This window comes from Pezoporus occidentalis, unplaced genomic scaffold, assembly GCF_034315485.1.
Source record: "Pezoporus occidentalis ecotype Australia unplaced genomic scaffold, CSIRO_AGI_Poc_V1 ctg229, whole genome shotgun sequence".
Taxonomy (NCBI): domain Eukaryota; kingdom Metazoa; phylum Chordata; class Aves; order Psittaciformes; family Psittacidae; genus Pezoporus; species Pezoporus occidentalis.
Genome location: NW_026914169.1, coordinates 211,170 through 238,931, shown reverse-complemented (window position 1 = coordinate 238,931; position 27,762 = coordinate 211,170). Strand labels below are relative to the sequence as shown.

The window sequence follows — 27,762 nt, the reverse complement described above, 5'->3', positions numbered from 1 at the left end:
AGACACAGGACATCCACAGCGAGTACTATCACCTACTCCATATCCAAGTCACTAAAACAATTTAAACTGTTAAGAAAATCTCAAGGATTTATTGTGTAACGTAGCATTGGAACATCTGAACAAATCAGTATCTGGGCTGTACAGGCTGCTGTTCTTTCATGTCTTTGGGTTATACAGCATCTTGTCAGTACGTAACAACAACCTTTTGCATTAATACTTCTTTCTGAGGCATGCTGGTACAACACAAATTTCTCTTGTCAAATGCAGCTAAGTCTAACTTCCAAACATCATGCACAAGAAATTCACCTCTGACAATGTAAACTCAGCAGAAGGGCAGGTCACAGCTCCTGCTTTGCTCACACTCTGCAGTGCTGCAGGTTTGTGTATGATATTTGGAATGTTCTGTGAGTGTGAATAATACCAGTAAGAGGAGAGAAGGAAAAAAAAACAACCAAACCATCAAAAATAAAGCTGGGGTGCTTCAGGGTTGCCAGCTCAGCCAAAGTTGTGCAGTGCTAGCCTGAACATGTCATTGGTGCAAACCCAGGCATCATTGATGTTCTTTAATAGAAATATCTGGTGGAATCCCATGATAGGATCTTCATCAGCCTGCAGAGAGAAGAAAAAAAATAAGTTCAAAAAGCTCTTTTACTGCAAAATGTATTCCAAAACTCACAATAAGACAACTGAAAAGCTGATGTTCACAGTGATGTCACATGCTGTAAGATGTAGAATACTGAGAGAGACACTAATACAATCAGAGGTTCTGCTCCAGGGCACCTCGCAGACAAACACTGAGGGCCTAAGGACACAGAACTCCTGCAATGATCTGAAGTTGGGGTTTTTTGGAAGACCCAGTGCCATGTCATTCCTGCAGCTTCACCACACTGATTAGAGCATGCCTGCCTCAGTGCTGAATCACACATCTGCCCTGGGCCTTGCCTGGGAACCAGGCATAAACCAGGGTGCTTCAAAGTCAGATTTCAGCTGTGCTTTGCTGACAGAAGGGAGTTTCTGCCAAAGTTGGTATCAATATTGCCTCAATGACCTAGGCACTAATTGAGGCTTTTGAAAGCATTCCCAGAGTAGGTTCAGCTGGCCAGCAACACTGTACTTTACACCTCTGCCACCAGGAACAGCTCAAAAGGATCAAAGTATCTGCTATAGCTGCAAGAAGGTGTTCCAAGCCCAGGGAATCTTTGCAGCAGAGCCTCAACTCCTGCCTTTGACAATTCACCTGCATGCACTAGCATAGGGTCTGTGCTATATGTGCTATTTACTACAAAGGTAGAACATAGTATTAGAGGGAGTCTAGTTCTCCGACCTAATGCTTACCAGTCTTCTCAGAGACATCATGCAGGAACTGAAGCCTGAAAACAACAGAAATGATTCCCAGATGAGCTGGAAATCACACAACAGGACATGATCGGAACAGCGTGGGACCAAGCTACAAAACAGTCTTCTGATAGTGACCACAGTGTGGTCATTCACATTCACAAGTCTATTCAGCATTTTGGGAGATTTTAAGCTCTATTCTTTCAGCACACAGCCATTTAGCTTCAGAAAAAGGGGGAAATGCATTAAAAACAAGGCACTGAAAAGCAGAAGCAAGAGCAGCACATGAAACAGCATGTCAGAGAGCTGAATAGTTACTCATAATGCTCTACTGCTCTCCACCAATGTCCAGCACATGAAAAGTGGAAGAACAAAGCAGACTACAGAATACACAAAAATACCTTTACTTTAAGAAGTAATACATAAATAGTAAATTGACTGGGGAACAAGTCAGCTTTGGGAAGCAACTTGCTAAGGCCATCAGTTACACCACAAACCAGCAGGTCTGCCAAAGCACTGCCAGGATCAAGTGAGTGTAAAAGCAGCATTCAGCTCCAAAACCACTGCGAGGATTTCACAGTGACAACTGCCTAGGAAGTAAAGTGGTGTAGATGAAGTGCAGTTTCAGTAAGTGCATGCTAATCCACAAAGGAAAACCAGATTAGCTATGACCTCTCAGCTGAAATCACACTGGACAGGTTTTATTTATTTTTTAAACCAGCTGGGAGCTCAAAAGCTATCAGGGCAAGCACAGGGTTAGCAATTATTAGAAAGGAATAGAGAACCAAATAGACAACCAAACCAAACCAGTTGCAGTAGGCAACTACATAAGTACACAGAGAACACCCACATACCAAATCCTGCATGCATTTCTTAGTACTAAAAAAAATAAATATTATACAATAAGGAAAGACCAGAGAAGGACAAGAAAGATGATCCAGCTACAGGACAGCTTCCTACCAAAGAAAGTCAACAAGAGTCTAACTCTCTGGCTTGCAAAACTGTAAGCAGGGTGAGGGGAACAGGCAAGATAAATAGCTATAAAACCATACAGGACAAAATGAATTAGGAACATACAGCCAGAATTTAAGAAGGCAACAAGGCCAGAAGTATGAGCAACTCAAGTTTTCAGTAGACAAACGAAAGAAAAGTCCTCAAGCAAGACAAGTGTTAATAAAGTCACTCTTCAACAGGGTGATGAACTTGGGCAGCTTTTTGTCACGTCGATATATACCTTCTGTTGCATTAGGCAGAGGCTCCCTAACAATATCAGCAAAGGCTGAATGCAAGCAATAATGCTGACTTAAACCCACCATCCATCTTGTTAATTAGCACATGGCAGCAGTCATGCCAACTATTTCAGGGGAAGTATTACCACTGTTACAGCTGCTAAGAAGAGATGCTTGCTTATCCATGCTGAAGAGCTGGCCTGTGAACCAAAACCTGTGTGTTTATGCCTCTTTTAGCTTTACACTATGGCCTCAATTGCTGCTTGATAGTTGGTAGGTTTCTGGCCATGAAGGAATCTTTAAGAAAACTGAGTAGCATTAGAGCCGTACATTAAAGTCTGAGATATGGTCGCACACAGACAGTTACAGTCAATGGCTCAATGCCCAGCTGGAGACTGGCGACAAGTGGTGTCAACATCTTTGTTGGTGACATGAACATTGGGACCAAGCACCCTCAGGAAGTTTGCTGATGACACTGAGCTGTGTGGTGTGGTCAACACGCTGGAAGGAAGGGACAGAATCCAGAGGGGCATGAACGCACATGCTGGAGAGGTGGCCAATGCCAACCTCATGAAGTTCAACAAAGAGAAGTTCAAGGTCCTACACCTGGGTTGGGGCAATCCCAGGCACAGCTACAGGTTGGGCAGAGAAGAGATTCAGAGCAGCCCTGTGGAGAAGTACTTGGGAGTGGCTGGCTGATGACAAACAGAATATGAGCCAGCTCCAGCATGCGCTTGCGCCCAGAAACCACCTGTGTGTCCTGGGCTGTATCCCCAGCAGCGTGACCAGCAGGTCAAGGGAGGTGATCCTGTCCCTCTACTCTGCTCTCATGAGACCCCACTTGGAGCACTGTGTACAGTTCTGGTGTCCTCAACATAAGAAGCACATGGAGCTGCTGGAGCAGATCCAAAGGAGTCTACGAGGATGATCACGGGCAGGAGCACAGCTTGTACTATCAAAGGCTAAGAAAGCTGGGGCTGTTCAGCCTGGAAAACAGAAGCTGCATGGAGACCTCATAGCAGCCTTCCAGTATCAGAAAGGGGCCTACAAGGATGGCAGAGAGGGGACTCTTCGTCAGGGACTGTATCAATCTGACAGGGGGTGATGAGTTTAAACTTAAATGGGGAAGTTCAGGTTAGATATGTGATAAACAACATAAACCAAGCTTTTGTGGAAGCAAACTATTTATCTTTGTTTTTGCATTGTACCCTGCTTAAGCACAATCATATAGGCAGATGAGAAGAATGTAAGTTCCTGAAACTGTGAAACAAAGAGGAACAGGGGACTTTTACAGCCAGACATAGGATATATGGCAGTCATGCTTGATCAAACCAACATCTAGTCTGGAAAGAACAGAACAAGTTACAAGGGCTTTAGGCACATGCATGGGGTTAAGTAGGTCAAAAGTCCATATCAAAGAAGACTACTGGCCATTATCAATTTGCTCTTAAAAGACCCTCCTGGATATGCGCAGAAGAAAGAATGAAGATTGCATCAGCCACTGGGAGGTGGGATTTGTCTTCCTGAAAGTCCTATGAATATGTAAAAGGCTTGACTATAAGAAACTTTGACTCTGTACTCACAAATGTGCATGCAGGATACAAAGGCATGCACCCAGCGCTGTAAATAAACATTTGCTCCACTGACTTTGTCCCCAGTTAAATTTTTCTAAAGGTGAGCTCGTTTCTCACAGATGTAAGGCAAAGTTCTTCCCTGTGAGGGTGCTGAGGCCCTGGCACAGGTTGCCCAGAGAAGCTGTGGCTGGCCCATCCCTGGCAGTGTTCAAGGCCAGCTTGGACAGAGCCTTGGGTGACATGATCTAGAGGGAGGTGTCCCTGCCTGTGAAAGGAAGTTGGAATTGGATGATCTTAAGGTCCTTCCCAACTAAAACCATTCTACGGTTCTATGACATGACTTTGTAAACCATCTTACTAATGCTATCACTTTTGACTAATCACAAAATCACAGAGTACCAGGTAGGAGGGGACCTCAAGGATCATCAGGTGCAACCTTTCTAGGCAAAGCACGATCTAGACTAGATGGGCCCAGCGCACTGTCCAGCCAAATGAACAGTGTCCAGCACTGGGGAATCCACTTCCCTGGGGAGATTATTCCTGTGGCTGGTTGTTTTCAGTGTGAAAAATTTTCCTCTTGTGTCCAGGTGGAATCTCCTCAGGAGTAATTTATACCCATTATCCTTTGTCTTTTAGAATCCCAGACTGGTTTGGGCTGGAAGGCACCTTAAAGCTCTTCCAGTTCCAACCCCCTGCCATGGGTAGGGTCACCTTCCACTAGACCAGGTTGCTCCAAGCCCCATCCAACTTGGTCTTGAACACTGCCAGGGATGGAGCAGCCACAGCTTCTCTGGGCAATTTCCAGTTTTAGCTCTTAAGCTAATGAAAAAGAAATAACAAGGTCCTACTTTTACACGTGACTCCTCATAAAAGGAGAGCGTCTTCTTTTAGCCATGACCAAGTTGGAATGAATTCATATTCATGTCAGCTCCTTTCTAATGCCTTAGTTTAAACCAGGCAGGCAGAATCATTTCAGCTTGAATTGCTTCTAATCACAGCTATTACTCAGCATTTAGTATACTCTCATTTGCTCCATGGTCTTCTAGGGTCACTGGGGCATCTATTACAAGTTTTGTAAGTAGTCTGTATACCAAATTTGAGCATGTCGTTACTGACATGAGTACAATTTAAAAGTATGCCTCTGGAAAAAAGATACCACCACCAAAGTGGTTTTAGCATAGTTTCATCCATTTCTGCTAAGCCCAGCTGCACTGCAGCTCTTAGTGCTTTGGCTCGAGGAGAATTTCCTACTCTCTTGCACAATTCAGGACTGGACACATGAAAAAAAAAAATAAAAGGGAATTCTTCCTCAAATACTTGCTGTTGTTCAGATGGCAAATTCCTCAATACAGACACATTATTGCTTTCTTCATTCCCTTCATGTTATATCTTCACAGCACAGAGGAGCAGTATACTTTAAAAACAAGAAAAATCCTAGGCTATATTTAAGGCAAAGTAAATTATAGTCTGTTCCCAAAATTCTGAATATGTCCTACTAACACACAGCAAAGACCCACAGCTGAGTGACTAACGCTCTAGAAGGCATAGACTAGTTCTATCCCATTTTAGTTTGGATCTTTACCACAGCTCAGATAACATCACAAATTCTTTACCCTTAGTTTCCCATCCAAAATCAGCTATATCCAACTCAAACTTGCTTTCTAGATGTAAGGCTTGAAACACAGGGGCTTTATTTATCCCACAAAGCTTTCCTTTATGCAGTTCTAATTCTTTCATGACATCCTTCAATTAAAACAAAAGAAGAAGCAGATTGGAAGGATCCTCTGGTTTCCAGGCCAGCCTCACGCTCTGCATGATCACAGCATGGCTTGGGTTGGAAGGGACCTTTAAAGGTCATCTATTCCAGCACTCCTGCCATGGGTAGGAACACCTCCCAGTAGATCAGGCACAGCTTTGTCTAGCAGGGTCTTCCAAGCCTCCAAGCACAGACATTTCACAAGGTGTACAGGCACCACGGTTTTAGCCTTCCAGTGGGAATCTTCCCTGGTGCTCAGTCTGAACTTCCCAAGTTCTGGTTTGCAACCACTGTCCTTTGTTATGCTGTGTGGCACCACGAAGAAAATTTGCTTTCAGGTTAAGTACTCAATTACTTTCCACCTACAGGGCAGATAGCCCTTAGTCCCTCCTCTCCCAGCTCTACAATCTGTGTATGGAACACTGACAATCTTGGCAGCTTTCTGACTACTTCCAGTTTTAGTACATCCCTTCTGACCTGCAGGCTCAAACTGTACAAAGTCCTCGCCTCAGAGAGCCATGGGTCATGTCAGAGTATTAGATGCAACACTACTCTGCAATTCAAGTTTAGCTGCACAGCTCTTCTCTTTTCTGGCGAGAGACAGTTTTACTCTTCCACTAGCACACCACAGCATCTGCTGATTGAACTGTAGGGCTGCAACTATCCTTACCTCAAAGGAAAGGCTAATTACTTAAGAGAGCAGGTTCTTTCAAACGCTAAGCCTCATTTAACAGGCTTTAAGCACTGCTTTAAGTGTTCAGCATGCATTACAAAACCAGCCAGTGATTTTAGTTGCAAACTGCCTTTCCTTTTTAAGGCTAGGAAACACTCCACAACAATTAGTTATTCACAATTAATTCTGCAACAACCACTTCAAAATCCACACTCTGTGGGAGAGCCACAGGTCTGCCAGGTTGCTCTGAGAAGGCCCAAGCCACAACCATGCTTCTCAGCCGAGCTCAAGTGACAGAAGAGTGAGAAGAGAGCACTTCTTACTCAACCAGGACAGCGAGGACTGCATGGAAGAGTGGTAAGGCAGAGGGTTAGACGTTGTGGAGGGCTAGTCTGAAGACTTCGTTGGTGCACACCCAGGCACCTTGAAAATTTTTCAACAAAAATGACTGGTGGAAGCCTAGAACCTGGTCATCATCTGCCTGAGCATGACAGGAGAAATACGTTATGAGGTGAAACACACTGGGTAACATTCTGGATGAACACTGGCAAAGTAGGGTCACACCAAATAAAACTCACACCTACAGGCTTAAACTGGTGTTTATTCTTCCTAGTTGAAGCAAGCAAACATGCACCCAGACAAAGAATAGTAATAAAACATGACAAGAGAATTACAGTAAGATCCTTGCTAGTAACATGCACCCCATTTAGAGGCTCTATTATTCTCCAACATCATCTTCAAGAAGCTGTTGTGCCCAGTCCCCTCAGTGCAGATGATTATTCTGCTGCAGAATACGTTGCTTTAATTTACAGCTCATACTGGTATTAGCATGTTGGGCTGGAACAGATAACACATCCTGACCTGGTCACACAGCAGTAATGATTTCTACTGACCCAGTTAAATTCCCCTCTAACAGGGAACTCAAACCTGCAGGTTTGCTTAAGGCATAGTACTCTGGCAAAACAAATAGGGACTGACAGTAATAGTCCTTGGCCCTGTGATTTCTTCAGAACTTTTCTTGAGTAGTTAAGAAGAGAGCTTGAGGCTTTGTGACAGTTTGATAGCAGTTCACCCCACAACATATGCAGGGAGAGTAGAAGGTTCCTTTGGTTTTGAGTTTTTTCTCCTCCCCCTAAAAATCAAACAATATCAAAATATAATGGTTTAAGAAAGAAATGCAAGATGTGCCCAGCTGACTTAAGAATGAGTTTCCACTGAATTTTTGGGACTAGGAACTCAAGCAACAAAGGCCTCAGAAAATCCATTGAAATATCATACCAATAACAACTTCTTAGAAAGGGCATGTCACAGGTATTTTAGCATTATTATTTTCTTAGATTACTTATTAAAAGCATTAATGCACGCTCCTTCGTTATGTAAAATGATGCAAGTTTTGGAAAATGGCAGAGGATTCAAAAGCATATACACTGATTATACTGGGCTTTGTAGAATCTGGCTCACAGGGCCATAGAAAAGATAACTGTAAGCGTTGCTTTTCCCTTCTACTACTGCCAGTCTTGGAAGTGCCCTCCCCTTGTGCAGCTTTCTCTTCAGTTTTTCTTGAGACCAATGGGTGCAAGCTGAACTACCACACCATTTAGAAAGCAACTTTTAAACAAAAGTAAGTATGCAGTTCCATGTTTGTGTGCTGAACTGCACCCTGTTCAACTGGAGCTACAGAAGAACCACTCATTACAAGGCACTAACTGAACCCAGTTATTCCCAGTTGCAGTATTGCATCTAGAACAGCACTACAATGCATTAAAATGGCTGTCAATGAGGATCTAGTCACACAAGTATTCTCTACCTATGACAACGAGGTTCATGCTCACGTCATGAACACGCCTTGAGCAAAGAGATCACAAAATGACTGACTTTTCAATCTTTGGAGAAGTCAGGAAGAAGGTCAGCAAAGCCTCCACCTTAGACTTCCAGGAGGACGACTACAGTCTGTTTAGGCCACTGTCAACAGAATTACTTGGGAAACGCTACAGAAGGACGAAAGAGTCCAGGAAGGCTGGACACTCTTCAAAAGTTGAATCTTTAAGGTGCAGAAGCAGGTGGTCCCTATGTACCAAAAATCAAACCAGCAGGGAAGAGACAAGCCTGGCTGAACAGGGAGATAGTGGTGGAATGCAGGAAAAAGAAAATTGATCACCTATGGAAAAAGGGACTGTTACCCCATTAAAAGTTCAAGGATGTTGTTGGGTTACGTAGAGAGAAAGTTAGAAAGGCAAAGCCACAGCCGGAACTAAATCTGGCCACTACCATAAAAGATAAATAAAAGTACTTTTTAAAATATATTAGCAATAAAAGCAGAAACTCCATCCTCTCCTGCACACTAGGGGAAACCTAGTGACTGAGGATGAAGTAAAGGCTGAGGTACTTAATGCTGCTTTTGCCTCAGTCTTTAATAGTCACACCAAGTCATCCTCAGGGTACTTAGTTCCCTGAGCTGGATGGCAGAGATGGGGAGCTGACTGAAGTCCCCATAATCCAGTAGGGAATGGTTAGTGACCTCCTGCTCCACTTACAAATTACACAAGTTTATGGGGCCAGATGGGTTACACCCAAGAGTGCTAAAGGAGCTGGGAGAGGAGCTTGCTAAGCCGCCCTCCATCATCTATCAGCAGTTCTGGTCTACTGGGCAGGTCCCAGAGGACAGGAGGTTGACCAACATGAAGCCTCTCCAAGAAAGGGAAGGAAGGAAGGCCCAGGAAGTACAGGCCTGTCAGCCTGAGCTCAGTGCCAGGGAAGGTCATGGAGCAGATGATCCTAAGTGAGATCAAAAGCAAGTGTGGGAAAAAGGAGGGATCAGGACCACTGAGCACTGAGTTCAACACCAGGGTACATGGAGGGCAGGTCCTGCTTGACCAACCTGATCTCCTTCTACCATAAGGTGACCCACATGGTTGATGAGGGAAAGGCTGTGGACATTGTCTATTTGGACTTTAGTAAAGCATTTGACACTGTCTCCCACAGCGTTCTCTGGGAGACTTTGGCTACTCATGGCCTGGATAGGTGGATTCTTTGCTGGGTTGGAAACTGGTTGAATGACTGAGACCAAAGAGTGGTGGTGAATGGTATCATGTCTAGCTGGCGACTGGTCACTAGTGGTGTCCCTTAGGGCTCGGTGTTAGGGCCAGTGCTGTTTAACATCTTCACTGAAGATCTGGATGAGGGGATGGAGTTTAACATCAGTAAATTTGTGAACGACACCAAGTTTTCAGGCAGTGTTGATCTGCTGGAGGCTCTGCAGAGGGCTCTGGACAGGCTGGATCAATGGCTTCTGGCCAGTGAGATAAGGTTCAACAAGGCAAAGTACCAGGTCCTGCACATGGGTCACAACACCACCATGCAACACGCCAGGTGTGGGGAAGAATGGCTGGAAAACTGCTTATGGAAAAGGACCTGGGAGTGCTGATTGATGGAACTGAACATGAGCAGCTTGTGCCTAGGCAGCCAAGAAGGCCAAAGGCATCCTGGCCTGTACTGGGCACTGGTGAGGATGGAAATGTGCTTTCTAAAGTTCAAACTAGAGACACATAAAAGAGTGGAAAAATGTTGCCTCTCCTACTAAAAACTCACAAACAAATTAGATTTGATCATGGCAATAGGAATACTTTCATCCACTATGTTCTTTCCAAATACACAGATGCACTAACACATGATCCCTGAATTATTCTGGATAATACCAAGAAAGTTATTCAGAGAACAAAAACAGCACTACTCCAAGCCATGGTATTTATGGAAAGCTGCCAGATTGCATCTACAACCCTAATGACCATACTAAAGCATAAGAAAACCCAAAAGCTTTACAGAATCTTTCAGAACTTGGTATCTTGACACAGGATTCAACACAATCACTGTTGCAAGCAGCTATCTGCTTGACGATTTTGCAACAACCTTAGATATATGACAGTGCAAAACCAGGTGCAGATATGAATGACCCAAGACATTGAGTCAAAAAGTCTTGCGCTCATCACTGAGTTTTGTGCACACCCAAGATTGTAACAGATGAGCTCGGCACATCTGACTTCATGCCTGTCCTGCAGTTTAGTGCTCCATGGCCATGTGTTGCTGTCTTTCCTCAACAGTGTGTGCAGGTGGGACTGAGCAACAAGAAAGCTGGAACCCAACTTCCAGCTAGGAAGAGGAGCAGCTGTGGTGAGAGCCAAAGCTATCTATGTTAGGCTTAGAAATGGATGCAATACACTGGGAACCACTCTTCTCAACTACCAGCCCAAAACAATCAGGAGGAATTCAGACTTTCAGTCCTACGTTTGCTTAGTTAATAGTTCAGTCAGTGCAAGTTTGAATGTACTGATGCTGAAGGTGCCATTCAGAGTTAACAGGAAAAGGAAGCCTAAACAGCTACTTTAAAAGAAACTGGGATCAAGTAACTCTAAAGACTGGATGGCCTTAGGGTCCTGACTTGGCTGCGCAGCTGGACCAATCCCTGACAAAACTACCTCAAGTAATTTTAACTATTGTTATGTAATTTCACACTTTGTAAATAATCACTGCCCACTGTGAGCAAGTTCTGCCTTCAGCTGACTTCATATACAGGATATTTTTTGCAGATTCCAGGACAATTTCTTTCACAAGTAGTCCTATCAATTTACAAATCTGTGACCCTAGTATAAGATGCAACATGTCCTCAAAAGAACAGGACTGGGTCAGCTTACACAGTTTAGCTGCGTAACTGAACAATAACCACAATGTTATCAAACTACAGCCTGAAAAATAATCTGATTTCTTCAAAGAAGCAGCTGTTTAAACAGTGTTTGATCTGAGAGGCCACACTCCCATTGTTGAACCACTTTTGACCACAGAGAGACTGCACTGCATTAACACCAGGACTATGTTCTTGTGTACAGTGATAACAAATAAAAAAGCATGGTCTTACTGAAGGGTTGACAGCTAACAAAGTGTCTGCAAAGCCACAGTTCGATCCACATGTTACATCAAAGAGCACATTAACTGAGATGTGCTTATATTATCCAAGAACACTGTAATAATGCTTTTAAACACAACAGAAGACACTGAAGCCTTACTGCAGAGTAAGGGAAATACTGATGTTTCCAGAACTTCTGATATTTGGATGCACAGTAAAAACCATGGCACTTTGCTTGGCAGAAAACACAGGGCTGTCAAATTACAGGTGGTTTACCTAATGCTAGTTATCTGAAGGGATAGGCAGTTTCTTGACAGTCTGGAAGAGCAGGAGAATGATGCCCCAATACAAGCTTACTGGTGTTCCTTCCCCACCAAGAGAGCATTTTAATGTTTTCAGAGATCAGATTATTTAGAATCTTGAAAATAAAACCTACGGCATAAGCATTTGTTAGCCTGTCATGGAAGGAGTTTACCTTAAGCTGTCCCACTACCATACTGAGTATACAGCTGTCAGGTGTAGGTTGGTGGTCTTGTGCTGTGATGCTGTGCTGTATTTTTTGGAAAGGGAGGCTCTGCAATGAAAAGAAAGCAAAATAAGGAAGTGTACAGTCACTGCATGATGACAAAACAACGATCAAGCAAATCCAACATTATGAAGCATTTGACTATTTTGGCAGTACTTCTGTAACTCGGCACTACTTGGGCTGGGTTGATCACAACAACTGTGCTTTTCAAATACCGAGATATGAAATAATGTCACCCTGTACAGTAAACAGCATCTTTTCCTGGTCTAATTACACTGCCCGAAGAGTTTCAGATCAACTCGAAGCGGAAAGTCCACATGATGAAGGCACAAACATGATCAAATAGTGCTTTGAACAGTGTTCAAAGACTGTATGATCCCATACTGGGGTTTACCAGACAACTCCCAGTTGACTATTTTGTTCAAGTGGCTATGAACAGAAAGGAAACGTGGTTGACCCAGAACCAGTTTTCAAGACTGGAAATTCACATATCCACCTCTCCCCTTTTTTCTTCCCTTAATGCTCATGTAGCCAGTGCAACTGTGTCTGGAATTACATGTGCAAGGAACACACACTGAAAACCACCAGACATTGGGGCGTAATTCCTCTCTTTCAACCAAAACCACTCTCATATTCCAACCACGGACGACTCCAAGCTATGACTATAAAATATTTAGGGGATCTCGAGTCCTGTCACACAAATGACATTTTGGCACTACTCTATCAAAAGCTGTGTTAATGCTGATGCTTTAGAAGTGGCAGTTCAGCACAATGGAGCTCTGAGAGATCACAAAACCCAGAGTCCATGCACTGCAGAGGACATCAGCATGTGGTCATTTAAACCTCAGAGCGTACTTCAATACCTTTGCTTCATTTCCCTGGTTTGTTAACAGGCTCAAGTAGACCCAAACATGTTCTTTTACAGGTTCTGCATTTCATTCTAGCAGAAGGAGCCTGAAAGACTTCCTAGAAGGCCTAGGGTACAAGAATGGGAGACCTAAGTCCCAGTGTCAAGAATGTGAAGTACAGTTTTGCCTGTACAAGCTGAAGGCATTAGGAAGAATACCAGTAAGCTAAATCCTTAGACAAGAGATAACACAGAAACTGTGGAAGGATCAGGACCTGAGGAAGCAAAGGAAGTGTAGGGAACAGCCCTCTTATCAGAGGGACACAATTCAAGAACACTCACTAAAGCCTGCAGTGTTTCCGCTTGGCTGGAAGAATCCCAACCTACTATGAACCGCAAAGTGAGCCAACTTGTTTGTAATATGGAATAGACATTTAGGAACAAAAAAAAAAAAGAGAGTACTTTTTCCTGAAGCACCTGCAGAGTATTTTCCAGGGTCATTATCCCAAGCTTTAATGTGCAATGCGCCCACATGGCCTGTACAAACACAGGCTGGAGCACTGCACACCCTTCCTTTGAGAAAAGAGTACTATGAAGCTTGGTTTCACCTCAGCACAACAGGTTCTTGTTGAACAAATCCTGCAAGAAGAGTCTCTTGAAAAGGCAGAGGGATGAAGGGGAATTAATGTAGTTGTACCCAGAACTCAGCTGTCAGTATGATGAGATGCCAATGAGAGGTGAGACCAGGGGAAGAAAACTTTCCAGCTTTGGAGTCAAGAGTGCTACAAAATGGTGACAATGAACCAAAGACAAGGCTGGGTAAGACAGTGCCTGTTTCAAGTACCTGACTGTCCCCTTCAGAGAAAAGGACCCCAATGGTTGGCCAGCCAAGTGAGCTACTCAGGTGATGCAGTGGGGAAAATCCCACTGGAAAAAGTAGGGTTACCTGATAGGAGAGATCACCAATTTTTACAATAGAGAGGCTACCTCAAAAGGATGATTGCTTATGGACATCCATCTGTACTGGAGAGAAGCATTTCTTGATCTCAAGAGTACAGAAAAGCAACTAACGTGAGAAGCTACACAACAGCCAAGGCTTTTGTATCCTCTGACATTAAAACTTGTCTGTGCTTTCACCACCAGAACTGCTGAAACCTCACCGAAGCCAGGTAAGAGAAATTCTGCAAGAATATAGTTGAGTAACTGAAACTCACTCCTGGCAACAAAGCTACCTGTCCCACCCTCCTCCTTGGTCCAGGAGGTTAACAGAACTACAGGATAATTACCTCAAATACTCAACGAAAATCAGGCTGCCACTGATTAGGACAGGCACTCTATTAGAAACAACTCTGAAGTCCAGCACCAATTAAGAAAGAAGGATCAAGTGTTAATTCCCGCTCTGTAGCAAGGTACAGGTGCACCAGCAATGACCTTCTCAAAGGCAATGCAGGCACCTAAAATACAGACCCGAGGGGAAACCTCAGCCTTCACAGTTCAAACTGTCTTGTATGAAAGCAGCGATTCCAAAACACAGGAGCAGTAGCTGTGCAACAAGACAAGTATCCAAGTTAAGGACTTTTCTTCTCAATCTGCAATAAGAATGGTGTATCTGCCTGATATACCATGCTCTGAGCAGAACGTCTGACCTAAAGCATGCCCTCCACATCTTGCGAGAGAAAGAAACTTTCAAGTCTCATGACAACTTGTAAGTACACCCAGTTTTATAACAGAAGCATAGATTTACTCAAAAAAATAAAACTTCTCCAAGTTTAACTAAACAAACACAGAATTTTAGTCTCTATGGAGTTACGGAATGTCCTCCTGTCACTTGCTGAAGAGGAAACACTGCTTTCAAAGTCATAACCATAACTGCTCACATCTGAAGAGCTGAGAAATGATGCATCCAGAAGTCTGGCTCTCCACTGCAGAAAATATTTGCAGGTTATGTACCAGAAAGCAAATGGCTCCTTGTAACAATGTTTAGCCTGTCACAGGCAGATCCAAGTAAGTTTGCTATTGCTACTTCCTTGGCATGCTTTAAAAGAGCAAAAACCACCTTTTATTCCTCTAGATCACAAGGTCACTTTACGAACTATACTTTCTTTAAAAGTAAGTTAACAATGTCAAATGTAACTACAGTCACAAAACAATCTCGCATGCTAAGGGAGTCAGTTAACATTCCACCAGTAGAGCCCCCAGTGGAACACCACACTACATACAATTAATCATAAATAATGTTTTTTGAAGACCAGAAGTTGGAAGTACAAGTCCCGCATTTGATATTTTTAAATGGCTGAAGTCTAACTCAAATTTTCAGAAGCCATTCACTTAAAGAGTCTTCAGAACTGTTTCCCAAAGCATTCAGGAAGGATTAGAGACTTACAGAGAGTTTTTCAACAATAGCTGCTTTGCCCTGGAATTGCTGTCCTTCCCACGTAAGGCATGATGCATCAATCTGGGGGGGGAAAGAAAAAAATCATCAGCCTGCTTAGGTAACCCTTAAAGAAGCCTGGTGAGGGACTTCGTTTACTTGGCACAGATCCTTAGGAGCCAGCTACTTGAAAACTACCTCCAAGGAAGATAGAAAGAAGCTACAAAGAGCAACTGAAAAAGTCTGGAATAATCAACTAGAAATTAAATAGACTAAATTTCATTATCATGATTCTACCAGCAAAGAAAATTCTGCCTTTATATCAAAGTTAGCTCTCAGAAACAAATCTAAAGGGTACAACAAATAATAATAAACCTATGGACACGAAGTCAAGCATGTAGAAAGACAAAAACATTAAGAAATCTGGCAAAATGAGTTTCTCAACCAATTTTTTTTCCTCTCAGATACCAATTTGTATATCCTACTCACCCAGAAACATAGAATGTGCCTCTAAAGGTTTTCTAACAGACTGCTCTCTGTGGCATGAAGTGACTGAGATGGCTCAGCTTACAGGCACTTCCAGGATACGAGGGAGGGTGTTCTGAGCACGCTTTGTCAGGTGCAACAGCAACAGACAAGAAGCTTTCTGCTCAGCTTAGGATCTTCTGTTTAAACTTCTGTTTAAATTAAAATATTCAATAACTGACACAGCTCTGCCTTTTCAAATTCAGTCTTAAACCATGGCAAATAGACATTTAAATTGGTTTCCACTGAACTCAAAGTATGCCTGCTGCCATCTCCAAACAGCATCCTCAGCGTACACCTAATAGCCCAAGCTCTTGTGCACCCTATCACAGATGGGAATTCCTTCCACCTTTTTGAGTTTAAATACCTCCAGGAACATAATTCCCAACTCTTTCCCATCCAGTTTTTAACTCTTATTGAAGCTCTGAATGCCTCAGCAGAAAATGGCAGATTCCTAAGAACTCCACTTGCATGCTCTCAGGTAGACTTTCCAGGGCCTGTTTTTGACTCGCACCATATCAAAAAGCCGCTTCTTCCAGCCACACTGTGCTGAACCTGCAGAACATCACAACCACTCTGAAAAAAGCTTCTGGTCCTCCACTTATCATCAAGAGGAACTATACAGTACAGCAAGAGCCAAAAGAACAAAGAAGGGAACTGGGGCCACAGCATGAAGCATTTCAGGGTCACAGATGCAACCAAAAGCAGTATGAAGAGCCCCTGAATACAGCCTCAAGCTCTTGAGTTTGGACATGCTCTTTTTAGAAGACAGACTGTGTAACCTGAGGTCACACAGCAAATCACCTGGCTGATGCCACTTACATCTTACATGACATCAACCTGACGCTGACCAGTTGAGAAGCCAGGCCAGGGAAAGAAGCTATCCTTTCAAGTACTGTTGAGTTCAAGTATATAAAGCCACAAAAGCAGAAGGGACCCAGAACTTGCCTTACTGAAACCACTTCAGCAATCAGCTGGTGAGCACACAGTGATGCAGGACCTTCCTGATGTTTCAAAGAGCAGCAGACAAAAATTAAGCTGGTGAGGAAACCTGCTCTTCCTGACAAGCACTGAGCTTCACACTGTACCTAATTAGTGTCCACCTGACTCGCTGCTACGGATTACCTTCACAGCCACTTGCTGTATCAAGAATCTGGGAGCAACTGCTTCAAAAATAAATAGCAACTCCTCCTCTATCCCAAAGCCTTACAGATTAAAAAACGGCATAAAAAAAATAGCAAAGTATTTCATTATAGGTAGTGACACATGCAAAACAGAGGAAAGAAGTAGCTGCAGCGTTTTCCTGACAAACAACTGCAGGGGTAACTGCAGAACAAGTCTTTGGCTTGGTACTCTGATTCATAGTTCAAGCAATTCACAGCAAAAATGACTTGCCCACATCCCTACCTGGAATCTGTGACAAAAGCTCAACTGACTTGAATTACACCACTAAAGCAGAAAACTGAACCTTCAGGTGAAGTAGATACAGGAATGCAAAGTAAATCCAAGAGCTCTCTGTTGCATTCCCACATGCTATAAAATTTGTTTGCTCCCACATGGTCTATGAAGGGAAACCTCAACAGATAATGGGAGAGTGCCCAAACCCCCATTGTGTAGATACTTACATATATTGCTCCTAACTGAGTCCTATCTGCATCAAAAAGCTGGTAGTAATGTTGTACGAAGCTGGACCCAATCTGCTCCCAGATAGGCTTGTCTCCCATTCTGAATCCTCACCAGAGACTGTAAAAAAAAAAAAAAAAAAAGAGAAACAAAACAAGCCATCATCAAAAAGGTCACAGAAACAATCATAACACTTTGCTTCAGTGTTAGGCAGCAATAAACACAGGTCCTCTCAAGTGGCCAGAATTTGTCTTTAGAAAAAGTAGGACAAACCTCACTTGTGTACTCCAGACTTGTAAACAAAAATAAGGAATTCAACCAATTGGTATCCAAGTTTATTTGGAGACTTCTAAAGTCATTTCAGTGTGAAGTCACAACTCACATACAAAAGTGGAAAATGAAAACAAAACTGATCATTACCACCTTATATTCACATATTTCAATAATTATACCAGCTGAAGAAGCCAGCAAGCACTTGCCATTTCAACTTGATCTCATTTACAGTAAACAATTGATATGTTAATATGGACTGTTTGCACGTGCCTTACACCAACTGATTTATCTGTTCAGCTCCTCAATACTTCACCATCCCCAGGCCACTCTAAGGAAGAGTGTTCTATCAATGGTACACAATAGCAGTTAATTCACTAGCTCTTTGCTTAACACACTTCCCTCTTCTGTCACTAAAGGTGAAGTACACTTGGCATTTGTCTATGAGCCTGCAGCAATTCCAAGATACAAACCATGATTATTTCACAGTGGTGAGAGCCTGCAGGTCCCAGGGTAGGTACTGGAAGCTTAGGGGCATCCCACACTTCCAAACAAGTGTCCCTCTATTTTAGAGGGATTAGACATACAGCATGTGCAACAGTCCAGGCAGATGATCACGCAGTATCAGTACAAATGATTGCTTTACCATGCCAGTGAGCTTTTCAAGACAGCAATTTTCTTTATCATGTTATCTCTCTCTCTGAAAGACTGAAGAAATGTGCTAAAATTCAAAAGAAAACACCACTGCACTAAAAATAACAGACATTACATTTCAAGATCTGAGTTTACTTCAAACAAACTAAATTATAGTTGCTAAACATCAAGATCTGCCAGCCACTAGATCCTCTCTGCAATCCCTGACCAGTAACCCTTTAACCACAGGTCTGTGTTGCACTGTGAATGTGCAAAGGGGTGAAATCCTGGTTCAGGACACAAGACATGACAGCTATTTTGGCTTCCTTTAGATGTCAATTACTTACATACCTAAGATTTGACAAATTCTTAAAAGTAGCAAAATACCATATTACCAAGTTCTCCACATCAAGTATCACCAGGCCTAACTTTCTGTGCCTCAGACAAGAAAGCTCTTTTCATGTTTTAGGCCAGCAGTATTAGGATTACACAAATTTGGCCAGACTTACAGAAGAGCAAATATATTTTATAAGACCAATGGTGTAACAGAAGACAGCATACAAGTTTTCAGGGTGGTTAATTCAATTACCGAAATAAAATACAAAGAACCGCTAGAGCTTAGATACTCAGAACTACCTGTGGGAGAAAATGGCTGGCATCTATGGAGCAGAGAATGTGATAGCACAGAGAGCTGGCAAGGTGGTTGAACCTGCTGAGAACGGAATGCACTGTAACCTGTGAAAGAGGAGAGGTTCAGCAGGAGGAGCTTTGGTGGGACAGTGCACCCCAAAAGCACGCTGTGAGTTTTGACTTCCAACTAATGCTGGCTGCATGCCAGCTCTCTAGTGCACTTCAGAATCTCAACTTTATTCAAGGATGAGGTCAAAGATGAGCTAAACATACGTATTCCATTTTAAAATGGGTTGGATGGGGCTTGGAGCAACTTGGTCTAGTGGAAGGTGTCCCTGCTCATGGCAGGGGGCTGGAACTGGATGAGCTTTAAGGTCTCTTCCAACACAAACCAGGCTAGGATTTTATGGTTATCAGCCACCTGATAATCAACATCAAGCTCAGCAGCCCTGCACACTAACACAGACTAGAAATTCAAAGACTTGTTGCCACATAACTTATATTTGAACTTCTCCAAGGAGATCTACAATCTGGCATCAGTCACCACCCCAAGTGCTCCACTAGTACTTGCAACACATGACTTGGTCTGAAGGAGTTCTACCCAGTGTGGTCACTCCTCTGGGAAAACAGATCATAAATTAAAAAGCCATTCAAGTACAATGGATTTAAAAACCACAACACACCCACCACACAACTTAGACCTACTTCTTCACAAAAGTTGGATTGTTTGCACATCCACAGTTCTCACATACTAGCCTAACCTAGAGCAGATGTAGAAATCAAATAACTTCCGCTTATATTACAGGATTTATAGTGAAAGAAAATCACCCTAAAATCATCACACTAACTACCTGGAAACTTTACTGCAGGATGCCCACCCTGCTGTCAAGGAAGACTCATGTCTCTTTTGGAAAACCAGCAATACTTGTATTTAGTCTTGATGTCTGCTGTTTCCATTCCAGACCTGAAGGTATCTAGAGGTGTGCAGCTTGGGATGGCAGTGGTGGAACCAACAAGCAGCCAAAGTGAAAAATCACTTACTTTCAGTTTTTATGAATGGTTGTAACTTCAACTCCAACCCATAAACTCACACCACTATCATATATGCTTTCTAAATATTCCAGTGCAAATCTAGTTGACAGCATATAGGTTAAACTGCCACACATCTAATGTTGAAATGAAGTAGAGAACAACAAAAATCCACGGGTTTTTCTCCTGAAGCTAAAGCAAATTAGCTATTCCTACATTAAACTACATACACACAACATGCATTCCCCCTCAGCAGCTCACTGTACCATCATACCAAGCAAAGATCAAGTTGTATGCTAGCACTGCACCTCATTTAGACCTGAGGCTTTTAACTCCTCAAGGCACAAGAGTCCCACTAAAGCACCAGATGCATTCTGTTCAATCCTGCAACTGTGAGAAAGCCTTTGAGGCTGCAAGAAATGAAGGAACTAATACTTTAAATACAGAGAGTAGTATTATGGTTTCTAAAACTAAAAGCATGCTAGCCTTGCTACCTCCTTCTAAAAAAAATGTATTTGTGCTTTGGCAAGTAAAATATCCTCAAATAATAATCAGCATTAATTTGACCAGTTATAGTGTTGATTTTGCAGAAGGAACCACACACACAAAAAAGCGGTTCCTTGATTTTTTTTCTGCTTTCGTTACAACCTTGCTCTCTTTCCTGTGCCACTCATATGGTTTTGCTGAACACTCTCACTCTCCGCAGATGGGTTTTTTATTTTGCTTTTCTGATTTGCCACCTTTTCCTCTATGCTCTCATGTCTTCTGCCTGCCATCACAGACACAAGAAGCTTAGTAATGTACCTAAAGAAAGAACAAGATAGAAATACTCTTGCATGTCATCAAGCCCAGTCCCCTTCAATAAGACACTATCCATGATACCTTGTTAAACAGCCTAATAAATGTTAAGTGTAATATAAAAGGCTTTTAACATCTATTCCAACACTAGGAAGAATGCAGATGTTCTATTTTTGTCAAACATGAAGACAACACTGATGTGCCTCAGAGCCATCCAGCCAAATCTGTGGTTCACTCGAAGTTTGGTTACAGAGGCAAGAATATCCAGCTAACATTAAAGCATATAAAAGAAGCTTCAATAAGCTACAAAGCACCTAAGACATGCTATATTTGTCCTTCTAAAAGCACCTGCTGGAAGTTACCACTGTGTAAGTGCATTATGGAATATTCTACCTTAATTCCTTACCGAAAACGAGACATTTTCCTTTAGCCAATTCATTTCCTTTGTCACTGCAAAGATACCTCATCACATCCACTTCAGAACATCACAGTCAATTTGATTAACAGCTTCTACGCAGAAGTACAGCAGCAAAGCTGAGCTACCATCATGGAGTATAACACTTCAATTCACATTACTCACTCAATTTCCTGAATATGCTCATATTAGAGTATTTATCTCTCACCTCAAATACCACCCAGCAGTCAGTGCTCGAACTGAAACCCAATCCAGTGCACAAAAGCTGCAGCTGCCAGCAGCAATCTGTTCATCAGGTACACGGCGACACTGCAGAATTAGAACCATTGCTCCACAGTGGACTATTCCACAGTGACATCTAAATCACATTTTCCAATACCTTTGCCAGGCCACACACTGACACATCCTCAAGGGTGAACTCCAGTCCTCCACACATCTCTCACCACACTTCCTACAAACCTAACTAACTAACAAACCTAAAAGTTACCATGGTATCCCGAGTATCTTCATTCCATGCCCATCCCTTGGGCTGGCACTGCCACTGCTGCACAATGCCTTGGGGTACACAGCATCCTTGCACACACAGCAAAGCTCCTGTGTCCAACATCCCACATTACAGGAGAGGGAATTCATGCCCTAACCCACGCAGAACTTCCGATTTCCCAGCACAACAGGCTTTCCTACATGCAGTCACAAACTTTGAACACCAAATGGATTCCATAGCCCCAGAATCCCGGCAGCCCTGCCTGCACAGTCTATATTGCCCAGTGCTTCTGTTGCTCCTCAACCTTGCCAAATCATAGAAGGTGACGCTACACAACAAAGCCTCTCTCCCCACTTCCCCATAGGTTCCTCCAGGTTGTCCTGTGCCACCAGCCATGCTGGTCCAGGAGGGAGACAACTGCCTGAATTAAGTTCCCCCCTCACCTGCTTTTGGCACATGGCAGATGGCAACAATAGCATGGGAAGCTGCATGACCCAGAGAGCACTAGCACCAGGGAGGAAGATGCACAAATGTGTGAAACAGCAGAAGACTAGAAGAGAATGGAGCCTTCACCAGCCATGAGTGACCTTGTATTAGACCAGGGTTACACTGGCCTCAGGCAGCAGGTTTTCTGTCCACAGAATCTCTTCCATGGCTAGACCCAGCTTTTAAGTTCTTATCTACACTCATCCCTCTTTCTTCTCTGTAATAATTCTGGGCATGAGAGATCCGCACAAACACACCAAGACTGCCCGTAACTCCTTAAGGGGAGCACAACCCTTATAAGACTCATTTCTGCAAAAAGGTCTGGAGGAAACCTCTTCCCATTGCCTCCTTCACAAATAAGGGACCACAGAACAACCTGGAGATGATTCTCTGTCAGCATGCTTCAGCACAGAGTCCAATCTTCTGCTCAAGTGAAATCACCAAAGCTGCTCAGAGGTGTAACCTAAGGAAAAGGTTTCACCTTTTCACCTGACAAAGAGTTGGTTGCCGACAGACAGATGGCTTTCCCCTGAATATATAAGCATCAGTGACATCTGGAGCACATGGGCTACCAGCACATCTCTGCAATATGGAGAAAAATACAATAATTGTTTCAACCAGCAGTTACATTTGCTGCATTATCAGACCTGGACGCATACAACCTGACAGCTATCAATTAAAAAAAATTAAGTCTTTTTGAATTCAAGAGTGGCAGACCCGCACTTCTAAGGAGTCCCTGAAGAAGTCAACAAAAACTAGTATGAGCAATAGTAAAGTATAATGTAAAGCGCTAGAGGAAACAAAGGCGGTCTCCCAGGGATGACCACATTTAAAAAGCAAGTTGGATTCAAAGTATCAACGAACAATCATCACAGGCAAGTAAGCTCAGTAAAGACTTGCTGATCTGCAGAACACCAAGAAAGAAACAACTGAATTTAAAGAGGAAAAACAATCAAACCAATACATCTAACGTGCTAGTGAAGTGAACAAAAACCCGAAACATTTACTATCCAGTTATGACTATGCTTATTCCATAAGTAATCAGAGCATAAATAAACCATACTCCCTGGATATTCAAGCTGGCCCCATACACCACTGCACTAAAGTTAAACTCTCTTAACACCGAATTCAAGCTTCTTTTCTGGAAGGTTTTAAAGTTAGCACCAATGCTGCCCTTAAATCGGTGCTATTGGTCCTGGGGTACATGTGAATCCATAGCAAACACGATTTAGACCATCAGTTGCTGCACCCTTCACTACTGATTAACAAGAGTAAATAGGCACAATGAAAGAGCTCTCAAGCTGTTTCAGTTCCTGTCATTCGTCAAATTTCTAACAGGCATTTTTGATTGCTCAGATTAAAAATGGTGAGCAGACTTTAGATGGCAATAAAAACAAAAAAACTAAACCAGCAAACATGTTTTAGACTATTTTTCCTTCAATATCTTTTCTATTGCCACTAAAACTGAGATATGAGCATCTCCTATGCACACTTCTAGGAACACAATGGGACCAGCATCACAGGACCACTTAATTTGCTCTCAACCAGATCATCTGTTCAACTACACCCAGAATTACTTGTAACAGGTCACCTTCCTTTAGCAAAGGCACACACTCTCAACAGAAGAAACCATGCAAATTACCACAGAATAATTCAGGTTGTAAGGGACCTTCTCCAGCTCAAAGCTGAGTCAGCTAAGAGATAACACAAGCTTACCCATGCCTTTATCCACAACTTGATCCCAAAAACCTCTTGATGATGGAGACTATATAACCTCTTTGCCAATCTGTTCCAATGCTTGACTGTCCTCATGCAGATGGCAGCTCTCCCATGTCCTTCCTGTTCCAGTATATGCCCGTGTCTTCTATCCCTCCACACAGTATCCCTGTGAAAAGCCTGGCTCCATGTTCCTAATAATGGCCTAACAAGTTAGGTTAGGCCTAAGCCCCGATCAAGCTGTCTCCTCCTCAGGCTAAGCAAGCCCTGGCCAGGTGGCAGGTACATTAACACAGGGATGACTGAATACTGGAATTTACTCAGGGATATCATGTACCACAAGTCATTTACCTTAAACACACTGTACTTCTTTCTGATAAATGCCAATTCAGTGATCAATCTTTCTCCACTAAAAAACCTCCCACTGAGAGGCAAATTCAGGCAAAGACTGAAAGAAGTGCTTCCCCTAGGTACCTTCGCTATCATCTTCACAGCAGCTGATTGATCCATGGAGGTTAACAATCTGGAAACTACCGCTCTGGGACCATCAGAAATTTTTGATTCCAACAGAGACCTTCATCAAGTAATTGCTATGGGTTGCACCGTGGAAAGAATTACATTATTCTAATTATGCTTTCAGATCTAAAAGTACTTATGTCTAGCTGTGTGAGCAGTAGAAGGATGGAAAGGGAAAGAGGGGAAGAGTGACAACACACAGTCTGTTTCATTCAAAAAATATGAAAAATAAATTGACTTTCCCCTTCTCAGTCTTTTCATTCCTGTACTTCAATTTCATTAAAAGAAATTAATGCAGGAATTATGACAACCTGAAGTAGACAGGTTTTTTGGTTACAGATGTCAGCATGTACAAGGCCACTAGTAAACAAAATACATGGGGAGAACTCTGGAAAAGCTTTATTGTGCCTACAGCTTGACGCTTGTATTTTCTGCAACCTGACAACCCAGTAGAGTGACAAAGCATCAGTCACGGTGATTTTCAAATATAGAGACATCTATTACACGTAACTGAAAGGCAAACACAATATTTTGTTGTTAACACATCTGCCATTTTTTTCGGCATAATATTCTTTATGCAAGCCAAAAACTGAATTCAAGTTTCTATTTCTTTTCCCCAGGATGAACCCAAGCCTGCTAGGTTTTAAAGCAACAGAGGAGGCATGGGGGAATTGGAGGGGAGAACTGCTGCACTGTATTTTATAGTTCACCTTACAGGCATTGCAACATAACATTAAATCCCCAAGAAACAGCAGAATATAAGATAGTTCTACCTGTCTATCATGACAACTGTTTCCAGTTAAGAAAAAAACAGAAGATGATTTTTAAGTTATAGAAGCAAAAGCACCACATTTTAGTTATACGTTCTTCTCTATCAAATCAAACTTAACCAGGTTCACTCATGAACTCAGTAGGAAAATAACATTCAGTGATAATTTTCATTCTAACTAGAACTTCTACCAACAACTGCAATCTGACCCTTGAAAGTTTTCTTGAGGTTCAACTGAAGTTTTGGACATTTGAGAACAACCAATATTGTATGTTTGTCAAAGCAGCCAGTTGTGTAAATAACAGCACTGAATTAGATGTACCAGACAATGTCTCAACCCTAACCATTCTATGATACTATGAAGACAGCACAAAATAATCACCCTTGTGCAGTACTAAATGTGAGAGGACCAAGATAACATTGCTACTTCACATTATACTGCCCCATAATTTTACGTTTCACTCCAGTATTCCTCTATTATTGACCGGCGTCATTCCAAAAATAGACAATTTTCTCTAATACGCTTTATGATCTGCAAGCTTTTCACATGCATATGCAAGGCTGCTTGTACCTCACCTCCATTTGACTGGTATCAGGTCTTCAGTTGAGATCCAAATTTACAAAAAAAAATTGGGAAAAAAAAGTCACCAGGAGTTGTCTGACAGTGTCTACCTGTCTTACACTTCCAAACCTACACATTTTATCTCCTGCTTTGTTTCCTTTCCCCTCCTTGCAACTAACACCACTCCTGCTTCAAGAAACATGGTAAGTACACCACAAATATGAATACCTAAACTGTCTGTGAAGCCACAAGTCAGGAATTTTAGAACAATTGAAAGTAACCATTATTTACAATGTTATTAGTATATATCATAGTCCTTACACAAAACGTATTCTGTATCACCACTAACTAGACAACCTGAGGTTGTCTAGTTATTATGGACAAAGACAAAAGAAATCCCATCAGAGAACTGCAGAAAGCTGTTCCCACTTTGCACTGTTTGAAAGAACTGAACAAACACAGGTGTTAAAGCAAACCTATTTCAACTCATCTACTAAATAACTTGCAATCATTTTGAGAAGAACTTGAAATAATAATTAGGACCCCAGTTAGAACACTGCTAAATAGTTCAAAACTGAGCTAAAATACCATTGCACTTTAGATTATGTGTTTCACTGGTAATGGTAACTACATACGGTAAGTACTTCTACATGGAGATCTGTGAAATGCCTGGTTTTGCTGCTGCTAAAAGAAAACTCGAAGTCATCAAATAGAAAGCATTGCTCGAACATCAGAAAAAGAAATCAAAAGAGGATCAACTTCAGAAGATGGCTGATTAAGGAATGAGATTTAACTTTCAAGTAGCAGTCCTGCAACCAATTCCTACACAAGCATTTACCTGGGCTTTGTTCCACTTCAACTGCAACACTGTGTATGCCATAAATCCAGCTCTAAAAGACACATTTACACTTACAGTGTAGGACTTCAAATGAGAACAATCAGTTGAAGTATTATCACAGCCTGGGTTCAACAGGAAGTTAAATGAGAATTGCAGGAACAGCATCTTGGGTACTTAATGTCTTCAGAAACCTGTACCATATCAACAGAATGCAACACACGCTCCTTGCTGCTGTAAATTATTGCAGGTTTAGATTGTTTTTTAAGCTAAAAGGGTGACAACAGCTGAAGAAGTAGAAGACAAAAAAAAACACCTCTTGTAGAATCACACCGGAAATTGGCAACTCAAAGGAAAACCCACCCAGCTGCAGCAGATGCCCAAGCACATACACTTTTAGTAGCTCTCCTCCAAGGAAGCCTGAACCTATGTGACAAAGCGATTCCACCACTTCAGTCCTCGCATAACCTCCTTGCAAGGCAGCAATACAGTAAGAGCATCAAGAACACCCGAAGAGCACTCCAATGCAGTTTTCGGCTACACAAATCAGCTCTGACAGTTCAGCCCCTCTACCCTGCCTTCCCCACACACACCGCCCACCCCCAGACAACAAACTACCGCACACTGAGGTGGGAGCACCGGCGGGAACCAGGGCGAAGTCCCGGTGCCTCATACGACCGCTCTCCCAGGCAGGGCCGGCGCTCCGGCGGCACGGAGGCGCAGGCGTCACCATCCGGCCGCCCGGAGCTGCACACTTAGGGCTGAGACCCCTCGCTTCTCCCGCAGTAGCAGAACCGGGTCTTTCCCTTTCCACCACCGCCCGCCCGCGGGGCCGCACCCGGCCCCCTCAGCCCCCAGCAGCGTCACCGCCTCATCGTTCTCAGCCGGTAAGCGAGGGCACCAGGCCCCGACCACCGCCTCTCCGGGACGGCACTACCAGCGCCTCAGAGACGGGGAAGGTCAGGGCGGCTGTGGCCGCCGACTCCAGCTCGGCCCGCGGCGGGGCTGCGGCAGCACCATGGGGCTGAAGCCGGCAAGCGCGGGGTGGGGCTGCACCATGTGCCGGTCGGCGGCCGGGCTGAGGGAAAGCCAGAGGCCGGTGACCGGTCCTCGCCCGTGCCACTCCGATCTCCCCTGCCCTCACTCACCCCTCAGCTCCTACTATGGCGGCAGAAGCACCGTGCGCGGCGCGAGCCCCTGACCCTCTCTCGCCCGCGCTCCCCGCCCCACCCCGGCCCACCCCGCGCGGCCGTCCCCGCCCTG

The 27,762-nt window shown here is 43.2% G+C and overlaps 1 protein-coding gene across 2 annotated transcripts; it reads right to left on the bottom strand.

Annotated features, from left to right (window-relative positions):
- Positions 1 to 60: 60 nt before the first annotated feature.
- Positions 61 to 27,762, bottom strand: NUTF2 (nuclear transport factor 2). Of its 2 annotated transcripts, none has more exons than XM_062621146.1 (5): positions 27,648 to 27,762; positions 17,359 to 17,476; positions 15,221 to 15,292; positions 11,940 to 12,038; positions 61 to 609 (listed from the first exon to the last, which is right to left on the bottom strand). In XM_062621146.1, the coding sequence occupies exons 2-5, from the start codon at positions 17,455 to 17,457 to the stop codon at positions 496 to 498; spliced, it is 384 nt and encodes a 127-aa protein (XP_062477130.1). In that variant the 5' UTR covers positions 17,458 to 17,476; positions 27,648 to 27,762; the 3' UTR covers positions 61 to 495. The 2 variants fall into 2 exon arrangements, with proteins under 2 accessions (XP_062477130.1, XP_062477131.1); XM_062621147.1 differs by lacking the exon at positions 27,648 to 27,762 and adding an exon at positions 26,816 to 26,930.